The sequence below is a fragment of the Agelaius tricolor genome, unplaced genomic scaffold (assembly GCF_023055355.1).
Source record: "Agelaius tricolor isolate 1412-34295 unplaced genomic scaffold, bAgeTri1.0.p SCAF_31, whole genome shotgun sequence".
Taxonomy (NCBI): Eukaryota; Metazoa; Chordata; class Aves; order Passeriformes; family Icteridae; genus Agelaius; species Agelaius tricolor.
In genome coordinates, this window is record NW_027269291.1 from 4093464 (window position 1) to 4112288 (window position 18825).

Consider the following 18825-nt stretch of genomic DNA (forward strand, 5'->3'; position numbering starts at 1 on the left):
AGCATTCATCTTTAGAGGAGGATCACCTCCTTTAAAGGTTCCATCTTTAAAGGATGAAAAAAGATGGTCTTTAAAGGTTCCTCCCTACCCAAGCCACCCTGTGATTGCTCAGGACAGGACTGAGGAGCAGGGCCAGGATAGTCCTTGCACACCCTGGAGAAAACAGGAGAACAGAGAGGAGCTCCTCCATCCTGGTCAGTCTTTCTGAGGTCTCAGGAAAAGGCCAGCAGCCCAGAGAGGCTTTCATGGAGGTGTCTTGGCTGGATGGAGAAGGATTGTTGATCCCAATTAATAATCAGTCCATGAGGAGCTGTTGGGGTGCAAGAAGGGAATCAATGAAAAACTGCCCCTGGTGCTGCCTAAAGAAGAATCATTCTCCCTGTCCTTTCTTCATCCCCTCTGCTCCCAGCTGCAGCCCTGAGCACTGTTTGACACCACTCTGCATAATTCTGCACCATCAGTGACCTGAACCAGTCCATGGAGAGCTCTGTGGGCCCCAGCAGGTTCCAGGGGGATGTTTGGGTGGACATCCAGCTTTTAGCAGAGAGGATGCCCTCACCTGAGCTGGGCTGGGCTGGGCTGGGCTGGGTTGAGCTGAGCTCACCCCAAGTGGCTCTGTTAGCATTCAGGAACACATAATCACAGAATGATTCTGTGCAGGTGCTTTTATTGAGAGCTCTGGGTGTCAGGGGTACAGACCCAAATCTGACCCGACATGGGTTTGGGATGAACGTGTTTTATATTCTATCATTATATAACTACATCTTAATTATCAATATTTAATTAATATTGTATTAATATTTATAAATTATGAAACTTACATTGTTCTATTGATATTACAATATCACAATACAATGTTCTATTACATTGTTCTATACATTGATTTCATCCAAGCACAGATTTCTCATGATCCTCCTCAAACCCCTAACATAGTTTCTCATGATTCTTTCAACAATAATTATATCTAATCACATCTAACAATTATATCATTTATCATATACTGACTACACAGGTGCAATTTCACATGACCTAGCAAATACAGGATCATGTGAAAAATACATTTACATTTTTACATGTATTTTTTTACAAAAATACAGATACATTTCCCATGGCCTACGAAGCCTAACTTTCTTTCTAACACCTCGAATTTTCTGTGATTTTAAAATCTTTTACTATCAGCTCCAGCTGGGTCCTTTCCCCCATGAGCCCAGCCAGGCCTGCAGCTCCAGGTGCTGCCCTGGGACGAGCTGGTGGCTTTGCAGGGAAGAACAAATTGTAATTCCCAAAGCACTGAGCACACTCCTCATCCATCAGGTGCATTTTGGTGGATGAGTCAGGCTGAGGAGAGCAAAAATCCAGGGAGTGCAGCCAAGCAGGGCCTGCCTTGCCCTTTATCCATCCTCAACCAGTTCCAAGAACGGGACCAAGTCCTGCATCATTTTTTAACTCATGTCACTTAACAAATGCTTTTGGGAGCTGTGTTTTGAGTCCTCTGGGTTTGCTGCCAACCACAGTTTCCTGGCCACAGCGTGTGGGCCAGTGGCTACGTGCTCTGGGCTTCCTTCCTTCCAGCCACTGCTCTGTGGAACAGCCACGGAGGGCACAAACAGGAGCAGGGAAGTGATTAAGAGGAAACAAAGTGGATGTGGATGCCAGACTGGAGGGTTCTGAGAGCAGGAATGAACTACAAACAGCCTCAGATCGATCATCTGCTATTGCTTCAGCAAATAAATGGAGCTGGGGTAGGCTCAGAGGCGAAGCACGGCGCTGGGAGGAATAGAAAAGGACAGAACAGGAATAAATTGGGGCTGGGAGGGAAGGCAGGGCGTGCTGATGTAATGCACACCCAGAAAAGAAGAGGTTAAGGGCTGAATAAATTAATATTTAAGCTACAGATTAGTAAGAAACCGAGGAAAGAAATTATTATGAACCTTCCTCACGAATCAGGCAAAGTGGGCTCTGTCTGGGGATTTTCTTTCCTTCCTTCTGCAGATGGAAAAACATCACAGCCCAAATTTACCACTCCGAAACCTCCCCCTCGCAGGGATGCGTCGAATTTGAACTCTAAATTTGCAACCTAAACGTGTTAAACTGGACCGAACTGACAGAAAAGGTGAGTCCTGATTTGAGTGAGGGTAAAGCCGAGCTTGCTGGCCCTCTCCCATCCCCGGCGCTGCCAGCAGATGGTACTGCGGCCCCGAGGATGGCCGCTGCTCCGCCGGGATGCTCCAGAGCTGGCCAAAGGTGTTCGCTGCCCTTCCCGGCCCTCCCGACTCACCCCACCGCCCCTTTCCGAGCCCCCGAGTGCTGGGTTCGGTTATTGTATTAGCAGGGAACCCCCGACGAGGGGAGGGAATGATGCATCTGACTCCATCTTATCAGAGGGCTAATTAATTACTTTATTATACTATATTATTCTATACTGTATTACTATACCATATTACACTATTACTATATTACACTATATTATATATATATTACACTATATTACTCTATTTTAATACTATATTATACTATATTACACTGTATTACACTATATTATTACTGTATTACACTATATTCTCCCGCCAGCGAGGGGAGGGAATGATACATCTGACTCCACCTTATCAGAAGTCAAATTAATTACTTTATTATACTATATTACACTATATTATACTATATTACACTATATTACACTATATTATTACTGTATTATACTATATTCCACTATATTATTACTATATTATACTATATCACATTGTATTCCCTCCACCCAACAAGGAGAGAGGAATGTTGCATCTGACTCCATCTTATCAGAAGTCAAATTAATTACTTTATTATACTATATTATTCTATAATATATTACTATACTATACAACACCATAACTATATTACACTATATCATTACTAAATTACACTATATTTACTATATTACACTATATTCCACTACTACTATATTACACTATATTATACTAAATTACACTATATTACACTATATTATTACTATATTACACTATATTATACTAAATTACACTATATTATACTATATTACAGTATATTACACTATATTATACTATATTACAATATATTATTACTATGTTACACTATATTCTCTCCCCCCAACTAGGGGATGGAATGATGCATCTGACTCCATCTTATCAGAGGCTAATTAATTGCTTTATTATACTATATTATTCTATACTATATTACTATACTATATTACACTATTACTATATTACACTATATTATTACTGTATACTATATTACACTATATTATTACTATATTACACTATATTATACTAAATTACACCATATTATACTATATTACACTATATTATGCTATATTATACTATATTATACTATATTACAATATTTTATACTATATTACACTATATTACATTATATTATTATTATATTACACTATATTATACTATATTACACTATATTATTATTATTACTGTGTCAAGGCTGGGAGCAGTCACAAGATTTTATTATCATTTTTCCTTGCTAGCTTTCTGATGTCTCCCTTCTCTTTCTTTAGTATAGTTTTAGTATAGTGTTTTCTTTTAATATAATATATATCATAAAATAATCAATCAGCCTTCTGAAACATGGAGTCAAGATTCTCATCTCCTCCCTCGTCCTGGGGACCCTCGAACACCACCACACCTGTGCAGTGACAACAATGGCTTCTTCCTTATTACAAGGTGGTTTTTAAATTTTATAGCCCTAACAAAGCGTGATCATAAGCCATTAGTTACATCAGAACAGCTGGTGGTATTCATTGGATAAAGCAATGGCTTATTGTATTTTATTGGTACAAAGCAATTAATGTCAAGAATTAATTGGCATGAGTTTACATGTATGCTGCTCACTAGGGCAAGTATCTTCTAACTGCAAATATCCCTTATGTGTCTATTTTGTTTCCATGCTAACAGCCTTGCTTTCTTCCTTGCTATGGATAAATTCATATTTTATCAATTTTTTCTTCTGGTAACTCAATTTTCATATTTTATCAATTTTTTCTTCTGGTTACCTTCTTGAGGTAACTCAGTCCTTTGGCCTGCAGACCATCCACAGGCTTGTCCTTCAGCTGTGGCTCTTCCAGACTGATTGTCCTCCTGCATCCTCAGAGCTGGGACACCCCAGTTCCCCAGGAGCCCCCAACCTTGGGGAAGGGGTTTTTGGGGACAGCCCCTGTGCCTGTGCTCTGCTGGACAGCCCAGCCTTGTCTGTGCTGGGGCCAGGGGACAATCAGTGACCCAGGGCTCCAAGCCACACCACAAATGGACACAGAGCAGCTCTGGCTGCTCCTGGATCCCTGGAATGTCCAAGGCCAGGTTGGACAGGGCCACCTGGGATCATGGCAGGTGTCCCATGGCATGGGATGCTCTGCAGGGTCCCTTCCCACCCAAAGCTCTGTGACTCTGTGGTGTCACAGCCCACTGGGTGGCACTTGTGTCCCACTGTCCCCAGCTCTCCTGGAAATGTCCCCATCCAGCCAAGCTCTTTCCCCAGGACAGGGAGCTCAGGTGGGACAAATCTGCTCTGCAGCTCAGCAGGAGGAACTGCACCACCCTCACTGCATTTTAGAGAGTCTTCCTGCCAAATTAAGATCTTGGAGAAACTCAAGTGATTGAGGGCCAGCAATGGTTGCAAAAGGGTGAGCAGGACATAAGATGTGCCATTTCTGAATCCCAAACTCACACTGTGATCACAGACAGAGGGATGCTGCTCCAACACACAGAAACTCTCCCTCCTGAACACATTTTCCACCAAAAATGTGATAATAAAAAAAAAGGGGCAGTAGAATAAAGGTGGTACTGAGGTAAATAGAGATTTTCCCCCTAATAAAGGTTATTTTTACAGCTGGGATTCACCACTTAGTTCCACAAACAGGACACCAGGGTAGCTGAGGGGGTAACCCCGGGGGGAACATGTGGCTGTGGTGACACAGGGACAGAAAAGCCAGAGCAGTGACCAAGGAGAGCCTGAGGAGCCCTCACCTGAGGAGCCCTCACCTGAGGAACCCTCACCTGAGGAACCCTCACCACAGGAACCCTCACCTGAGGAGCTCTCACCTGAGGAGCTCCCACCACTCTCTCTGCATTGGGAACACTGTGGGATGGGCACAGAGAGGACCACACTGATGGGGGATGCTCCATTTGGCTTTTTTGCCCTGTTATGGAGCAGAATGGATTTACAGGCATCAAAAGCGAAGCTCTGGTACCTTTTCAGCTCCATGAAATTCCAGCTCCTCCTGCAGCAAGTCCTCCAGGGGTGGCACACTTGTCAAGCCCTGGGATGGAAAGGATGATGCTGAGACACTGAGGGGTGCAAGTTCCTTTTATTTTTGTCTGAAGAGAGCAGGAAAAGCCCTGCAGAAGTGCCAAGCACAGAGCCTGAACATTGTCAGCTGCTCTGCAAAGCAGGAGCCCGGCAGGAGCTGGGGAGGAAGGGGCTGGGAGCAGGGTGGGATGCAGGGTGCTGTGTCCAGGGAGCACAGTGGGAGAGGAGATCCAGCTGCCAATCTGCCAAAGGCAGCACAAACCTGCCTGCAAACATCTGTCCAGCTGAGTGCCAATTGATGCAGCTGCTCTTCATTAAAGATATTAACCTGCCTTCATTAAAGGTCAGTTCTTCCTGAGCAGGGAGGTTCTCCACTGGGGTGGGGTGGCTGATGGGGTCTAAGGTTGAAAGATTTAGCTGGGTGTGTGTTCTGTTGCCATCTGTCACAGCTGGGGCAGTTCTGTTCATTGGGCAGTTTTATTTATCTCTCCCACAGCCAATCCTCCCTCCAGGAGATCTCTTTGTTCATGGGCCATTAATTATTAATTATCTTCTGTCCATGGCCACTGAGTGTCCCTGCAGGGCTGATCCAATTCCATCATCCCATGGGGAGATGCTGTGCCCAGGGGAGGAGCCAAGCATTCCTACCTGGGTACAATCTGAGATTTCAAGCATTCCTACCTGGATACAATCTGATGTTTGGAACATTCCTACCTGGATCCAATCTGAGGGTTGGGACAGCCCAGCAGCCTTTGCCCAGTGCATTCCCAGAGGAGCAGCTTCTGCTGCCCTGCATTGCCAGAGGGAGCCCAGGCCCATCTCCAGCAGCCCTGGAGCTGCAGAGGAAAACTCCCCCCTTGTGCAGGATCCCTGCTCCAGCAGAGCCACAGCTGGCACTGCAGGAGGGCTGAGCCCCCATGGGATGGGGCTGTGCCACCCCCTGACACACAGGGGACAGGGACTGCTCTCACTCTGGCAGTGTATTTTTTCTTTTTTTTGGTACAATTGCATTTTCATTTTAAATTTTCCTAGTAAAGAACTGCTATTCTTATTCCTATATCTTTGCCTGAGAGCCCCTTAATTTAATAATTATAATTTGGAGGGAAGGGTTTTACATTTTCCATTTCAAGGGAGGCTCCAGCCTTCCTTAGCAGACACCTGGCTTTCCAAACCAAGTCAGGTTTTGGCTGTTGGGGAGCTGGGGCTGGTGTGAGGACAGACAGTGTGAGCTGCTGGCCAGCCCTGAGCACAGAAACATTGCCCAGGAGCAGAGCAGGCAGGGGAGGAGGGCTGTGCTGGGGGAATAATGGGCTGCAAGAGGCAGAGATCTGCCCCCCAAGGCAAAGGATGCACAACTTGTCCTAGATTCCCCCTCCCTTTTTTTTTTTTTTTTTTTATTTTCTAAGATCTGAATGTATAATTGCAGGAGGGCTTTTTTTTTTACAATTACAAGAGAGAAAATGAGCTGAAGGCTCGTAACTGCAGAGGCCGGTCCCTGTGAGCAAAGGGCCACATGTCCCCTTTTATGGCCAGCCATAATTCCCTCCTTGGCTCAAAGGAGGCTGTGAAAAGAGCAGGACTGGTTCAAACTTCCTTGGGGTCTCCGTGGCAACCAGCCCTGCAGGAGCCTTTTCTTCCTTTCCCCTCTTTCCTCTTTTGTTGTTGTTGTTGTTGTGTCATTAAAACTTCCTGGATTGAATCCCCACCAGGCTGGGCAGCGTCCAGAGCTCCTGCAGCCCCCAGACAGCTGCCCTGCACCAGCAAAGCTCAGCCCAGCCCAGCAAAGCCCAGCCCAAACTCAGCCCCAGCCCAAAATCAGCCCCAGCTCAGTAAAGCCCAGTCCAAGCTCAGGCCTAGCTCAGTAAAGCCCAGCCCAAACTCAGCCTCAGCTCAGTAATGCCCAGCCCAGCAAAGCCCAGTCCAAACTCAGCCCCAGCCCAGCAAAGCCCAGCCCAAATTCAACCCCAACCCAGCAAACCCCAGTCTGAACTCAGCCTCAACTCAGTAAAGCCCCAGCCTGGCAAAGCTGAGCCCAAACTCTGCCCAAGCCCTGCAAAGCCCAGTCCAAACTCAGCCCCAGCCCAGCAAAGCCCAGCCCAGCTTCACACCAGGATATTTTCCCTGTCCCATTTCCTTCCTGCCCGGTATTTTGGCTCCTTGCAGCTGAGCCCATCCCCAGAGTGCTCAGACAGAAATGGGGACTCTGCTCCCTCCAGGCTGGGCCTCTGGGAGGGGCGGGGGGCAGCCCAGCCCTGGCACCTCCATTCAGCCCTGGCACCCCCATTCTGGGCCAACCCGGCCCTGGCACCTCCATTCAGCCCTGGAACCTCCATTGTGGGGCAGCCCAGCCCTGGCACTTCAATTCTGGGCCAATCCAGCTCTGGCAATTCAATTCTAGGGCAGCCCTGCCCTGGTACCTCCATTCAGCCTTGGCATCTCCATTGTGGGGGAGCCCAGCCCTGGCACTTCAATTCTGGGCCAGCCCAGCCCTGGCACCTCTGTTCTGGGCCAACCCAGCCCTGGCACCTCCATTCAGCCCTGGCACCCCCATTCTGGGCCAGCCCAGCCCTGGCACCCCCATTCTGGGCCAGCCCAGCCCTGGCACCTCTGTTCTGGAGCAGCCCAGTCCTGGCACCTCCATTCAGCCCTGGCACCCCATTCTGGGCCAACCCGGCCCTGGCACTTCAATTCTAGGGCAGCCCTGCTCTGGTACCTCCATTCTGAAGCAGCCCAGTCCTGGTACCCCCATTCTGGGCCAACCCAGCCCTGGCACCTCCATTCAGCCCTGGCATCTCCATTGTGGGCCAGCCCAGCCCTGGCACTTCAATTTTGGGCCAGCCCAGCCCTGGTTCCCCGTTCTGCAGAGCCCCTCCTGCACCAGGGGCTGAAGGGGCTCTTGGGCACCTGCAGAGCCCCTGCCCTGGCACAGCAGTGCAGACCCAGCACCCACTGCACCCTGTGAGAGCAGGGCACAGCCCACATGGGCCCTGTGCCACCCATCCCTCCCTGGCACAGGAGTGCAGGGGTTTGGAGCCAGGGAAAAGCAAACCCCATGGATCAGAGCTCCTCCTGTGCTGTGCTGCCCATGCTGGGCTGTGCCACCTCCCCAGGGGCACGGCCAGGGCTGGGTGGGGGCAGATCTGGGCTCTGGGGAGTGAGGCTCCACCTCTGCTCCCTGGGACAGGGACAGGAGCCAGGGAATGGCTGGAGCTGTGCCAGGGGGTTTAGGATGGAGCTCAGGGAAAGGTTCTGGCCCCAGAGGTGCTGGCACTGCCCAGGGAATGGTCCCAGAGCTCCAGGAGGGTTTGGACAGCACTGCCAGGGATGCCCAGGGTGAGATTGCTGGGGTGTCTTGTTGCCCTGATTTTTTAAGATTTTCTAAACCTTCTGATATTTACATTCTTGTAACAAACTTTCTCACACACTTTCTGTAAATAACTTACTGTTTTGCATTCTTTTATAGAAGAAGAGAAATTTGATGGACTGTTGGTTTGTCCAGTGTCATTGGAGGGGTGGCACTTTCACCCTCCAATCCACTGCCACTTTTGGAAATCTATAAATGTTGGAGTCAGAAATTAAACTTCCATTTTTTCGCCTCGAGAGCAGCAGTGTGTGCACTCGTGTTGTTTTGTGTCCTACAGTAACAGAGTCAAGGAGCTGCCCTGGATGATCCTTGGGGGTCCCTTCCAGCTCAGGACATTCTTTGAGTCTCATTCCAGGTGGGAATATTTCCTGTGGGCACAGCAGCTCAGCGAGGAGGAGCTCTGCAACCCTCACAGTGCTCCAGGGCACTCCCAGCCAGCCACAGCACACAAGGAAATCCATGAATCTCCTTTTCCTCCACTCACCCACATCACAAGGGCTCCACAATTTCCAGCTACAACATCGTGGAAAAAAAAAAAAAAATCACAGCCTGCAGCAAAAAACAGCTGCTCTCATTCTTTTCCCAAATTCCAGGGTACTGCTGGGCTGGAGTGCTGGGCAAGGAGAGAAGGAAGGGCAGGAATGACTCTGCTGCTGTGCTCCCCATCCCTCCCCCTTCCCTGGGATGCATTCCTGCAGATGTCAAGGTAGACAGAGCTGCCTCCAACAAGCCCAGGACCTGGGGCATAGTTCCTTCATCTGCTCAGCTCGTCCAATTAATCAGATTTACTGCAGCCCTGAGAGGCAGCTCAGCCTCTCCCGTGGATCCAGGCTGCCCCAAACACCAGGTGAAAATTTCCCTTCACTTCCAGCTTCAGAGGGACACCACAAAGTGACCCTTATGGAGCTTTTTGTGCAGTGGAGCTGCTCCAGGAGACCCCAGAGCTGTCACACCTCTGGCACATCCTCACCCAGCCCTGCTCACCCCAAACCCCTCACACACACCTTGGCAGCTGGGGCTCTGCTCATCCCACTCATTTCTCCCCTGGATCCCCAGCTACTGCTTCAAACTGGTGCAAAAATCAAATTATTGTGCAAAAAAAACCTTTCTGAGACCTTTTCCTTCTGAGACTTTTTCCTTCTGAGACCTTTCCCTGGACTGTCCTAAGTGGCTCAGGCGAAGACTGAACAGAGCCTTAAATGGCATCTGGAAATCATTTTCCCACTAAAAGCTGATGGGAAAAGTGTCCTGGAGGACCAGACCTGATTTCCCTTTACTCCAGGAGAGAGTGGGGATGATTTGGAGCAGGGGCAGAAAAGCAGGAGGTGAACAGAGAACATTTTAAAGCTGCAACCCAAGCTCTGTCAGCCCAGAGCAGTGACCCCACATGATGCCAACACTATTCCAGTCAAACATAATAAAGTCCTTGTGTTTCCTGAAGTTTGAGATGGTTTCATTGCTCACTCTCTGTGCTCCACGTTGCCATAGCCACTAAAACCCAAGTGTTAGGCCTTCATTAGGGCTGGGTTTTTTGGGTTTTTTTGTTTTTGTTTTTTTGAATATCTCCTTAGCAAAATAGAGCAAAGATCTGAAATGTAATGGAGTTTGAAGGAATTGAAGTGGATGACATGAAAAAAAGGTGTTTTTATTGACAGTCTGTAGCTGCTGAAGTGTCCTCAGAGCACTCAGCACTTGCACTTCCCTCATTTCCTGTGATCCACAGGGGATATTTGTGACTAGAAAGAACAACTGAACCCTGGGCAGCTCCATTTCTTCTTTTTCTGCCCAAAAGAAATGAAATCTGGGCTTCCAGTTCTACTCCTCTGCTCAGAATTTATCCAGCCTGAGGTTCCTGGGTGTTCCAGTTGAGGCTGCACAGAGGGGGAGGCAGCTCCTTCCTGGAGCAACGAATGGGATCCACACAGAAAATGTGATTTTTCCCCAGGTTTACAAGAAATCCAGGGGTGGATGAAGAACCTGGGCCAGCAAAATCATGTGAGGAGCTCTTTGGGAAAGCTGAGAACACAACATGAGTTTCTTGATTTGAATCTGAGAACAGGTTCGACAGCAGGTTACACTGCTGATGTTTTAAAATGCAACCTCTCCTTTGTAATAAAAATATATATATATATTGTTTTTTTAAAAAAAATCCAAATTTTAACAAAAATATATCTTTTGTTTTTCTTTTTTAAAGGGGAATAAAAAAAAACAAAACAAGATTAAAAAGACACAAAAAAGCAAAAAAAAACCTGCAACAAAACAAAAAAAATAAAAAGAATAAAAAAACCACCCAAAATAAAAAAATAAAAATAAATAAAAAACCCAACCCCCCCAAAAAAACAAACAAACAAAAAAGAAACAAAACCAACCAACCAACCAACCAAAAAAAACCAGAAAAACCCAAAAAAAAAAACCAAACCAAAAAAAAAAAAAAAAAAACAAAAAAAACCAGAAATCCCAGGGCTTTGGCCACAAGACTGGGCTATTAGAGGAAATTGTCTGAAAAGAGTTTCTACCATCACTAGTAGACAAAAATTATCCCAAGTGGAGGAATTCTATTTAGAATAGATTGTGAATAAATGGAGTGAGGTAAAGGATATTTGCAGGGAGGATATTTCCCAAGAAAAATGAGAACAGGGAAGTTCAAAGGGAATGTTCTTGTTACCTGTCACAGGTTAGCAGCAAACAGAGCCCTCAGGATTTCAGGAGGTGAAGATGGAAGGAGCCAGACAGTTCATCAGGCTTTGAGGAAGGATTTCCTCAGCTCTTCACAGATTTTCTATAATTATTTACTTCAGGCCTGATGAGCCATCAGAGTACTAATGTCCTATTTCACCTCCACTTTAACAACAAAATTGGTCTTCAAACCATCAAACCCAGCTTGTTTTAGGACCTGCTAACCCTTAAAAGGCCATTGCCCAAGAGATCCAGAAGGAGCCAGACAGTTCATCAGGCTTTGAGGAAGGATTTCCTCACCTTTTCTATAATTATTAACTTTAGGCCTGATGAGCCATCAGAATACTAATGTCCTATTTCACCTCCACTTCAGACTCTAACAACAAAATTTAGGTCTTCAAACCAGCAAACCCAGCTTGTTTTAGGACTTGCTAACCCTTAAAAGACCATTGCCCAAGAGATCCACCTCCAGCTCTGCTCCTGGCCTTGCCCACACCTGAAATTCAACCTCAGCACCCACCTGTGCCACTCTTCATTGTCACCTGGGGTGGACATGCAGGTCCAGCCCTCTGACCCCTCTCACTGCACCACAGGCTTTTACATCCCCTGCCATCCCCAAAACTCTGAGCCAGGGCTCTAAAGCCCCTCTGAGAGCTCATCCATCCCTGTCAGGTCTGGGTTGTTCTCTCCACATCACCCTGACCCTCCACCAGGAGGGCTCTGAGCTCCTGCAGCTCCTCAGGGCTTCCTCAGGTTGAAATCCACGCTGAGCACAAATCCAGGAGTCTCCATGGTCCCAGCACCTTCCCCAGGCACCTGGTGTCTTCCTGCTGGTAGGTTCAGATGGAGAAAGGAGGAAGAGCTAAAAGAAGGCAAAGTTGCACAGTTAGAGCCCAAGGGGAAGGAGAGGCACGTTTCCAATGGGATCACAATGCTCCTTTGCTGGAATAAACCAAAGATCCCCTCCAGCAGTGCCACAATGTCCCCACGACACACAAGGACCTCTGTGCTGACATTGTGAAGGCAGCAGGACTTTTCTTGAGCAGCCAAACCTCTGACTTCCTCAATTCCTTTCATTTCTGGGCATATTGAAACTGGGCTCTGAGAGTCAATATTGCCAAACTAGACAGAGTGATGTGATTGAAAAGACCCTCAGTTAATAAAACTGTCACTCAGCAGCACAAGGAGGTATCTATGAGGGAAATTTTGAAATTGTACTCTTTTGGGGAACTGTCATTTGCTCTTAGAAATTACATTTAAAATTAATGTTTGCTGTAGAACTTATAAATATTTGTTCAGGCTAGCATGAAATATGCCCAGGATAATTTTAGCATGTACGCATCAGATTTTCATTTCACATCAGAGGAGACTCAAAGTGAGTCTGTTCCCTTCACTGCCAATGGAGTCTTCATCCCTGGGAGACAGGTCCTCCTCCTCCTCCCTGGGGAGCCCTGCCTGCTGCCTCAAGGCTTGGGGAATCAAGGCTGACACAGCTGAGAGCTGGCATTATTTTTCAGCTTGTTTCACTGGGAGAAACCGGGAGAAACCGGGAGAAACTGGGAGCCAAGAGTCTCCTGGAGTTAGATCAGGGACAGGCAGGACCTTCTACCCCCAGGATCTCCAACCCAAAGCAATTAAAACACACCCCAAACACAATCTCATCCCCAAAGGTGGGGCAACACAAACTCCTTATGGTGCTGGGACAGATGTTCCGAGAGCAGTGGAATGGAGAAGTGGAAGGATTGGGGGGGATGAGCATCTCCAGAGCCCTCCTCAGAGCCATTCCCATGAATTCAGCGTGCTTGGGATCAGCTCTTCACTGTGCATCTTTGGGGACCTGCCCATGGCCACATCACTGTGTGGGAGCTTTGTGTCTCTGCTCTTGCTGGAGCACACTGAGACCCCTGTCCCACCACAGCAGCAAATAAACCTCTGAATCTGGGGCTGGGGTCACTTTCCCTCCTGGTTCCTGCAGAGGAAGCACTTGGTAGCTCATTATTTGGTTTATAAATAGCAGCACCCAGAAATGGATAAGGAGCATTTTGTTTTCCCCAATGTTTGATGGACAGGAACATCTCAGCCACCACAGAATCACTGATGTTGGAAAAAACCTTAAAAATCATCAAGTTCAACCATCAACCCAGCACTGCCAGGTCCACCCAGACCTTGACCATGGTCCTCAACCAGAAACAACTCAATTCTGATTTCCCCAACTGGATTTCTACAAAAAAAAATAAACCAGTTTCTGAGGTTCTTCTCCTCTCCCATGGGCTCAGCCACCTGCAGTATCACCTGAGACATCTCACTCCAGTCTCTCACTTGCTGCCTCTCTAGCAGTGACACTTCAATGACAAAAATTCTGTCCCTTGGTACTTTTAATCGTTATTCTGATTGTGCAGCTCCAAAGCATCCACCAGCACAAACCTGGGCAGCATTTCCAGTTCTGCTTTTGCCAGAGCAGCTCACAGACACTCCAGTGCATTTCACACAGCCCAGGGCTTTGTTTAGGCAGTAAGGGAAGAGTGCCTGGGACCATTCCCTGGCCCTGGGATGAGGCAGACAGGGACACCTTCATCCAGCCAAAAAAACTCCCTTAAGCTCCAGAACAGGTGGGTGATACCTTAAAGGTCTATTTGGAATATTTCCTGTCCCACACTAACCCCAAAATGTGACTAAAATCTCTTTAGGGCTGGGTACATTGGCTGGGCCAGCTCCACACCAGCTCCATCTTCATGGTTAAAAACATGGGCAGTAAATGTCAAGATGTGGGGAAGATTTCCAGCTGGTGTTAAATTTACAGCTGAAATCCACGTGTCCCAAATGTCATTGGACAATTGCTGCTTTCTTGGACCCAGTTCAATAAAACCCATCTGGGTTCCAGGAAGATTTGCCAGGGCAGGCTCTCCCAAAAGAATAAGAATATTTGGGATTAAAACCCCCCCAAAAGAACAAGAATATTTCATATCTATGGTGGGTCACAGTCAGCTGGAAAGGCCATTGGAGCAAGCCTGGGGAAATCTGGGCTCCCAGTCCCTGCAGCAGGTGCAGGGAGTGATGGAGAGGGAAAATGTGAGCAGCTGCTGTGTCCTCCCTTGTGTGTGCCATGGCCAGGACAGCACCCACCCCTCCTGAGAACAGCACTGCCCCAAGTCAGCACCCAAACACCAAAATCAGGCAGAACTGGCAACCCAGAATGGCAGGAGCAAGAGGCAGGTGCATCACAGGATCCTGGAATGGTTTTGGTTGGAAGGAACCTTCAAGATCATCTCATTCCACCCCTGCCATGGCAGGGACACCTTCCACTATCCCAGGGTGCCCCAACCTGGCCTTGGGCACTGCCAGGGATCCAGGGGCAGCCCCAGCTTCCCTGTGCCAGTGTGTGATTAAACACAACGAGGAATTCGTTTGTGCCCAGAGCCTTAAGATCCAGAGGAGGTCTAGAGCTCTCAAAACCATGAGATGCCTTGAGGTGCCCAAGACAGGACCTTGAATCTCCATTACTGCCATGGCTCTGAAATAAACTGATTTGTTGGCTGCTCCTAAAGCACCTGATCTCAAGCTGGTTCAAACCAGGGCAGCAACAGAGCTGTGGTTGCTGAGATGCTTTAGGAGAAAGAGCAACTTGTTTGGCTTCTCCCATTTCTTTGTCCCATTCTGTCGAGTCATCTCCTCTGGCTGCACAATAGCTCCTGTTCAAACAGGCTCCCTACCCAATAACAAAGATTTTTAAGTAAAATCTTTGTTGGGTCTATTTGCAAATCATGAAGCTGATTAGATTTTTTTTTTGTTACATGTGTGGGGTTTTGATAATATTTTCATCTTCCTGCATCCAGAGATGCACTTCACAAGCAATCCATCCGTGGGACACGTCCCCTTCTGCCTGCTCCCCTCTCACCATGACATGGCATTTTTTTTCTCAATAGAAATCCAGGCTGCCCCTGCTCCCCCCTACATCCATCACCCCCACACACTGAAAACCTGGGCACTGCAGGTTTTATTTCAACTTTCTCACCAGTTTTGCCCACATTACCACAAGCAGAGGGGTTTTCTGCCCCTCTGTGCCCCCATCCCTGTCCATCTGAAGAACAAGTTCTGTCTCACTCCCTCTGTGAGATTAAGCCACCCCTCACCACAGCCACCCTTCATCCTTACCTTGCCGAGTCCTGGAATTCAGGGGCAGCACATCCTGGGCTCCAAGTGAAAAAATTAAAAAAAAAAAATTGAAAAAAAAATTTAAAAATTGAAAATCCTCACCCCAAATCGCAGTGCCCCAGTGGAGTGAGGTGCACAGAGGGTTTGTCCGTGGCAGCCAGGCTCGGAACAAAGTTGTGGGGTGGAGGGGGAGGAGAGGGTGATTGACAGCCCTGGGCTGAGCCTCATCCCTCACCTTGGGCCATGCGGTCTGATTGGCCGCCTGCTGACATCCCCGAGCCCTGCACTTTTTAATAGACGCTTTTGGATGATCTACGGGGGGAAAGGCTTGGAGAGGTGTGTTTCTGACAAGCCAGAAAAAGTCACCCGAGCCACGAGGGACTTGGCTTCACTCTTTTTACCCCCCCCCCCCCCCTTTTTTTTTTTTTTTTTTTTTTTTTTTTTTCCTGGGAGGAGGGGGATTCTTCATTTTGGCACTTCATGTTTTTCTGAAAACTTCGCGGCGATTTTTTCCCCCTTGCACCAGCCTGGACTGATGGATTACCACCTGCTTGGACTAATTCTGTCTTTTCTCTTCAATGGCACAAAGGTCTTAGCCGGTTACCCAATTTGGTGGTAAGATTCCTTCCTCCCCTCGCCCTTCCTCTCCCTATGATTGATTAATGAATTCATTAATTATTAGCCATGGGAGCTGTGTGTTCCTTCCTTTTCACCCCTCGCCCTGCGGAGCTGCATGCTGGAGTTGAAGCGTAATTTCTTCAGATTTGACCTGTAATTAATGAAATCTGCGAAAAGTTTGGGGGTTATTTTGAAAGGGCCATGCCTGGGTTTCCCTTTGCACAAATGGAGGCTTCCCTACCAGTCTTTAATTTCTCCATTTTCGGCACTGTGGCGATGGGCTCTTGGTTCAGATGTGAAAGGATGCGGTTTTATTTCCTTGTGCAATGGGAATTTTGTCTCTCCCATCACTCTGCCCCAGGGATTTTCTTCCTTTCCATGAAACTGCAATTAATCCTTTAAAAAAAATTTTAATTCCATTTTCTGTTTGGTTGCTGCGTTTTTTTGGACTTCTTTCCCTTCTTTTGTTGTATTCTGTCATGTGAATTTAGTCCAGCAAATAACGCAAATGGCACCTGAGAAAACATTCATTATTAAAATTGCTCAAAGGTGGATTTTGTTCATTTTAATTATGGAAATGTCGCTAATTTCCTTGCACCAACGAGAAAAATAGATTTTAAAAGAATTGGTTGTATCTTGTAATGAGGCTGATAAGTAACCTGAGTTACTTATTTTAAAAATAAATCGAACTCTCTATAAATGAATACAGTAACAAAATGTAACTGGAAGCCCTTTAGAACAAGAAATATAGAATTAAATATTCCAGGTCATTTAAAATCCAGCAGCCAGCTAGTTGCATAACAGAATATTTCAGTTTATTTCTGTCTTTATGTAGGATTTCTTGCTGGAATATCTCTTGTTAAGTTTCTGTATGTGCCAGGTAGGGGCTGTGAGCCTGATGATCCATAGGGAAAAGAGGGAGATGGTGGAATTTGGTGCTACTGAGATTCTTGGGTTATTTTCGCCTTTCCAGAAAAGTCTCTCTTCTTTATTACTGAATTAGATCCTTTCAGTGCCAACATGGAGATGGCAAGAAGTAGGTGGGAGTGAACTTGGGAATGGACTGCCATGTCTGGGAATATTTAGAATTCAGGACGGAAAATACGAATTGTTTAAATTTTTTTTTTAAATAATCCATTTATGAACGTGGACTTTGGGATGAGAATTTGCCTTTCCAGAGGAGAAAGCCTGAGAGCACAATGAGAAGTCCCCGCTCAGGAAGCGTTTCAAAGCTCCGCAGGTTCATGAAATGGCTAAATCACAGCAGGTTTTCCTGGAGAATTAAATGATTTCCTCGCCCTGAGTGTGGCTGCCCAACTTCAGGCCCTCAGCCCTGGGCAGGGGAGGCTCCTGAAATACAGAGAGCAGGACTTTGATTCCTTCCATGCCTTTTCTGCCCCACCTGGGCACAGGGCATGCGGAGAACAGGTCAGGATGCCAGGGCTGGGGCTGAGCTGCCTGGGGCAGGGACATCTCACCATGGCATCAGCTCATCCCACCAGCCCCTGAGCTGCCTCAGGCTTTGATATAAATCAGGATTTAATGCCCAAATCAAGGAGGGTTTCAAGTCTCAGAGCGTTTCAAGTCTCTTTTCTTTTCTCCATGAAAAGGTCTCGTTTTCCCCCGTGAAGCAAAAATGTCCCCCGTGAGCAAAATGTCTCCTGTGCCTGTTTGCAGGGGCAAATGCTGCAGACAGGTGTCTGCCCCATCATCCCCTCCTCCCAAAGCCCTCTGGGCTCACCCCAAAGGAACAATACAGAGGATGTAGGGCATGGACAGCAGGGGCATGGCAAGCAGCATCCCTGGAGAGGAGGGAGTCAAGCACACTCTGCACAGAATTTCATCCACAGATCCAGGTGGATTTTTGTGTATTTTTATGTATTTTTATAGATTCTGGCAAGACCAAAGTGCCAGAGAGTCTCTGTTGCTCTGGAGGGATGTGAGGAGGTGCCCCGTGTAGGGCTGAGGTTGCAAATGCTGTGGGGTTTTAGGGGCTTCTTGAAGGCTGAGGGAGCAGAAGGGCAGAAATACCTGGGCCAGGGTTCCCTGGTGCTCAGGCACAGACAATGCTCCCAGAGCACACAAATTCAAGGTTTCCTTTGGTCCCATGGAAGGCTTTCAATATCTGCTCTGTGGAAATGAGGTTGATGTACTGGACTCTAGCACGGTGATATCTCTGCTCTTAAAAAACCATAATTTTCCAATTTTCTTCCTGACCCTCTGCTCCTGAGGCAGGCACAGAGGAGGCTTTGGGGGATGAGCCCCACTTGCAGGGTTCAGCACACCCCAAAACAGGGCAAGGAGAGCAAAGGTGGGGCTCAGCATCAGCCTGGTGCCCTGTGCTGTGTCCTGCAGGCTGCACTGGGGCTGCCCTGGGCTCCCTCACCCCCAGCTGAACCCATCTGTGCTAAACTCGAGACTTTCAGGGGGACATTTCATGTGGCAGAGCCCCAGGGATGCTGACAGGCAGTGCCCTGTCCTGCTGGCACCACCTTCCTGGGGGTTTTCCTGCTGGATTGGGAATATTTTGGCAGCAGCATCCAAACAGATCCTTTCTGCTGTGGGACAGAAAGGAGAAAAGGGTTTATTTATTCCTGTGGTGGGGAGGAAGTGTCTGTGTGTGCCCTAGGAGAAGGAGAGTGATGAGAATGGGGTCTGATCACCTTGTAAAGGGTTTGGGGGTGGCTGGAATATTCCTGCTGCTCCAGACAATGCCAGGAGCTGGCAGCAGTGACAGTGCAGGGGAT

General features: G+C 47.5%; 1 protein-coding gene and 1 long non-coding RNA gene across 2 annotated transcripts in view; one reads left to right on the top strand and one right to left on the bottom strand.

Moving 5' to 3' along the window:
- Nucleotides 1–923: 923 nt before the first annotated feature.
- On the bottom strand, nt 924–15589 carry LOC139601571 (uncharacterized). Its single transcript, XR_011682928.1, has 4 exons — nt 15461–15589; nt 11298–12170; nt 5210–5278; nt 924–1767 (listed from the first exon to the last, which is right to left on the bottom strand). It is a non-coding gene; the product is annotated as an uncharacterized lncRNA (long non-coding RNA).
- Nucleotides 15590–15741: 152 nt separating this feature from the next.
- The window catches only part of WNT3 (Wnt family member 3), a 34056-nt gene continuing 30972 nt past the window's right edge, over nt 15742–18825 (top strand). The window contains exon 1 of the mRNA XM_071450693.1: nt 15742–16075. Within this exon, the coding sequence (XP_071306794.1) occupies nt 15768–16075 (308 nt within the window). The 5' untranslated portion in view covers nt 15742–15767. The remainder of the gene's footprint in view (nt 16076–18825) is intronic.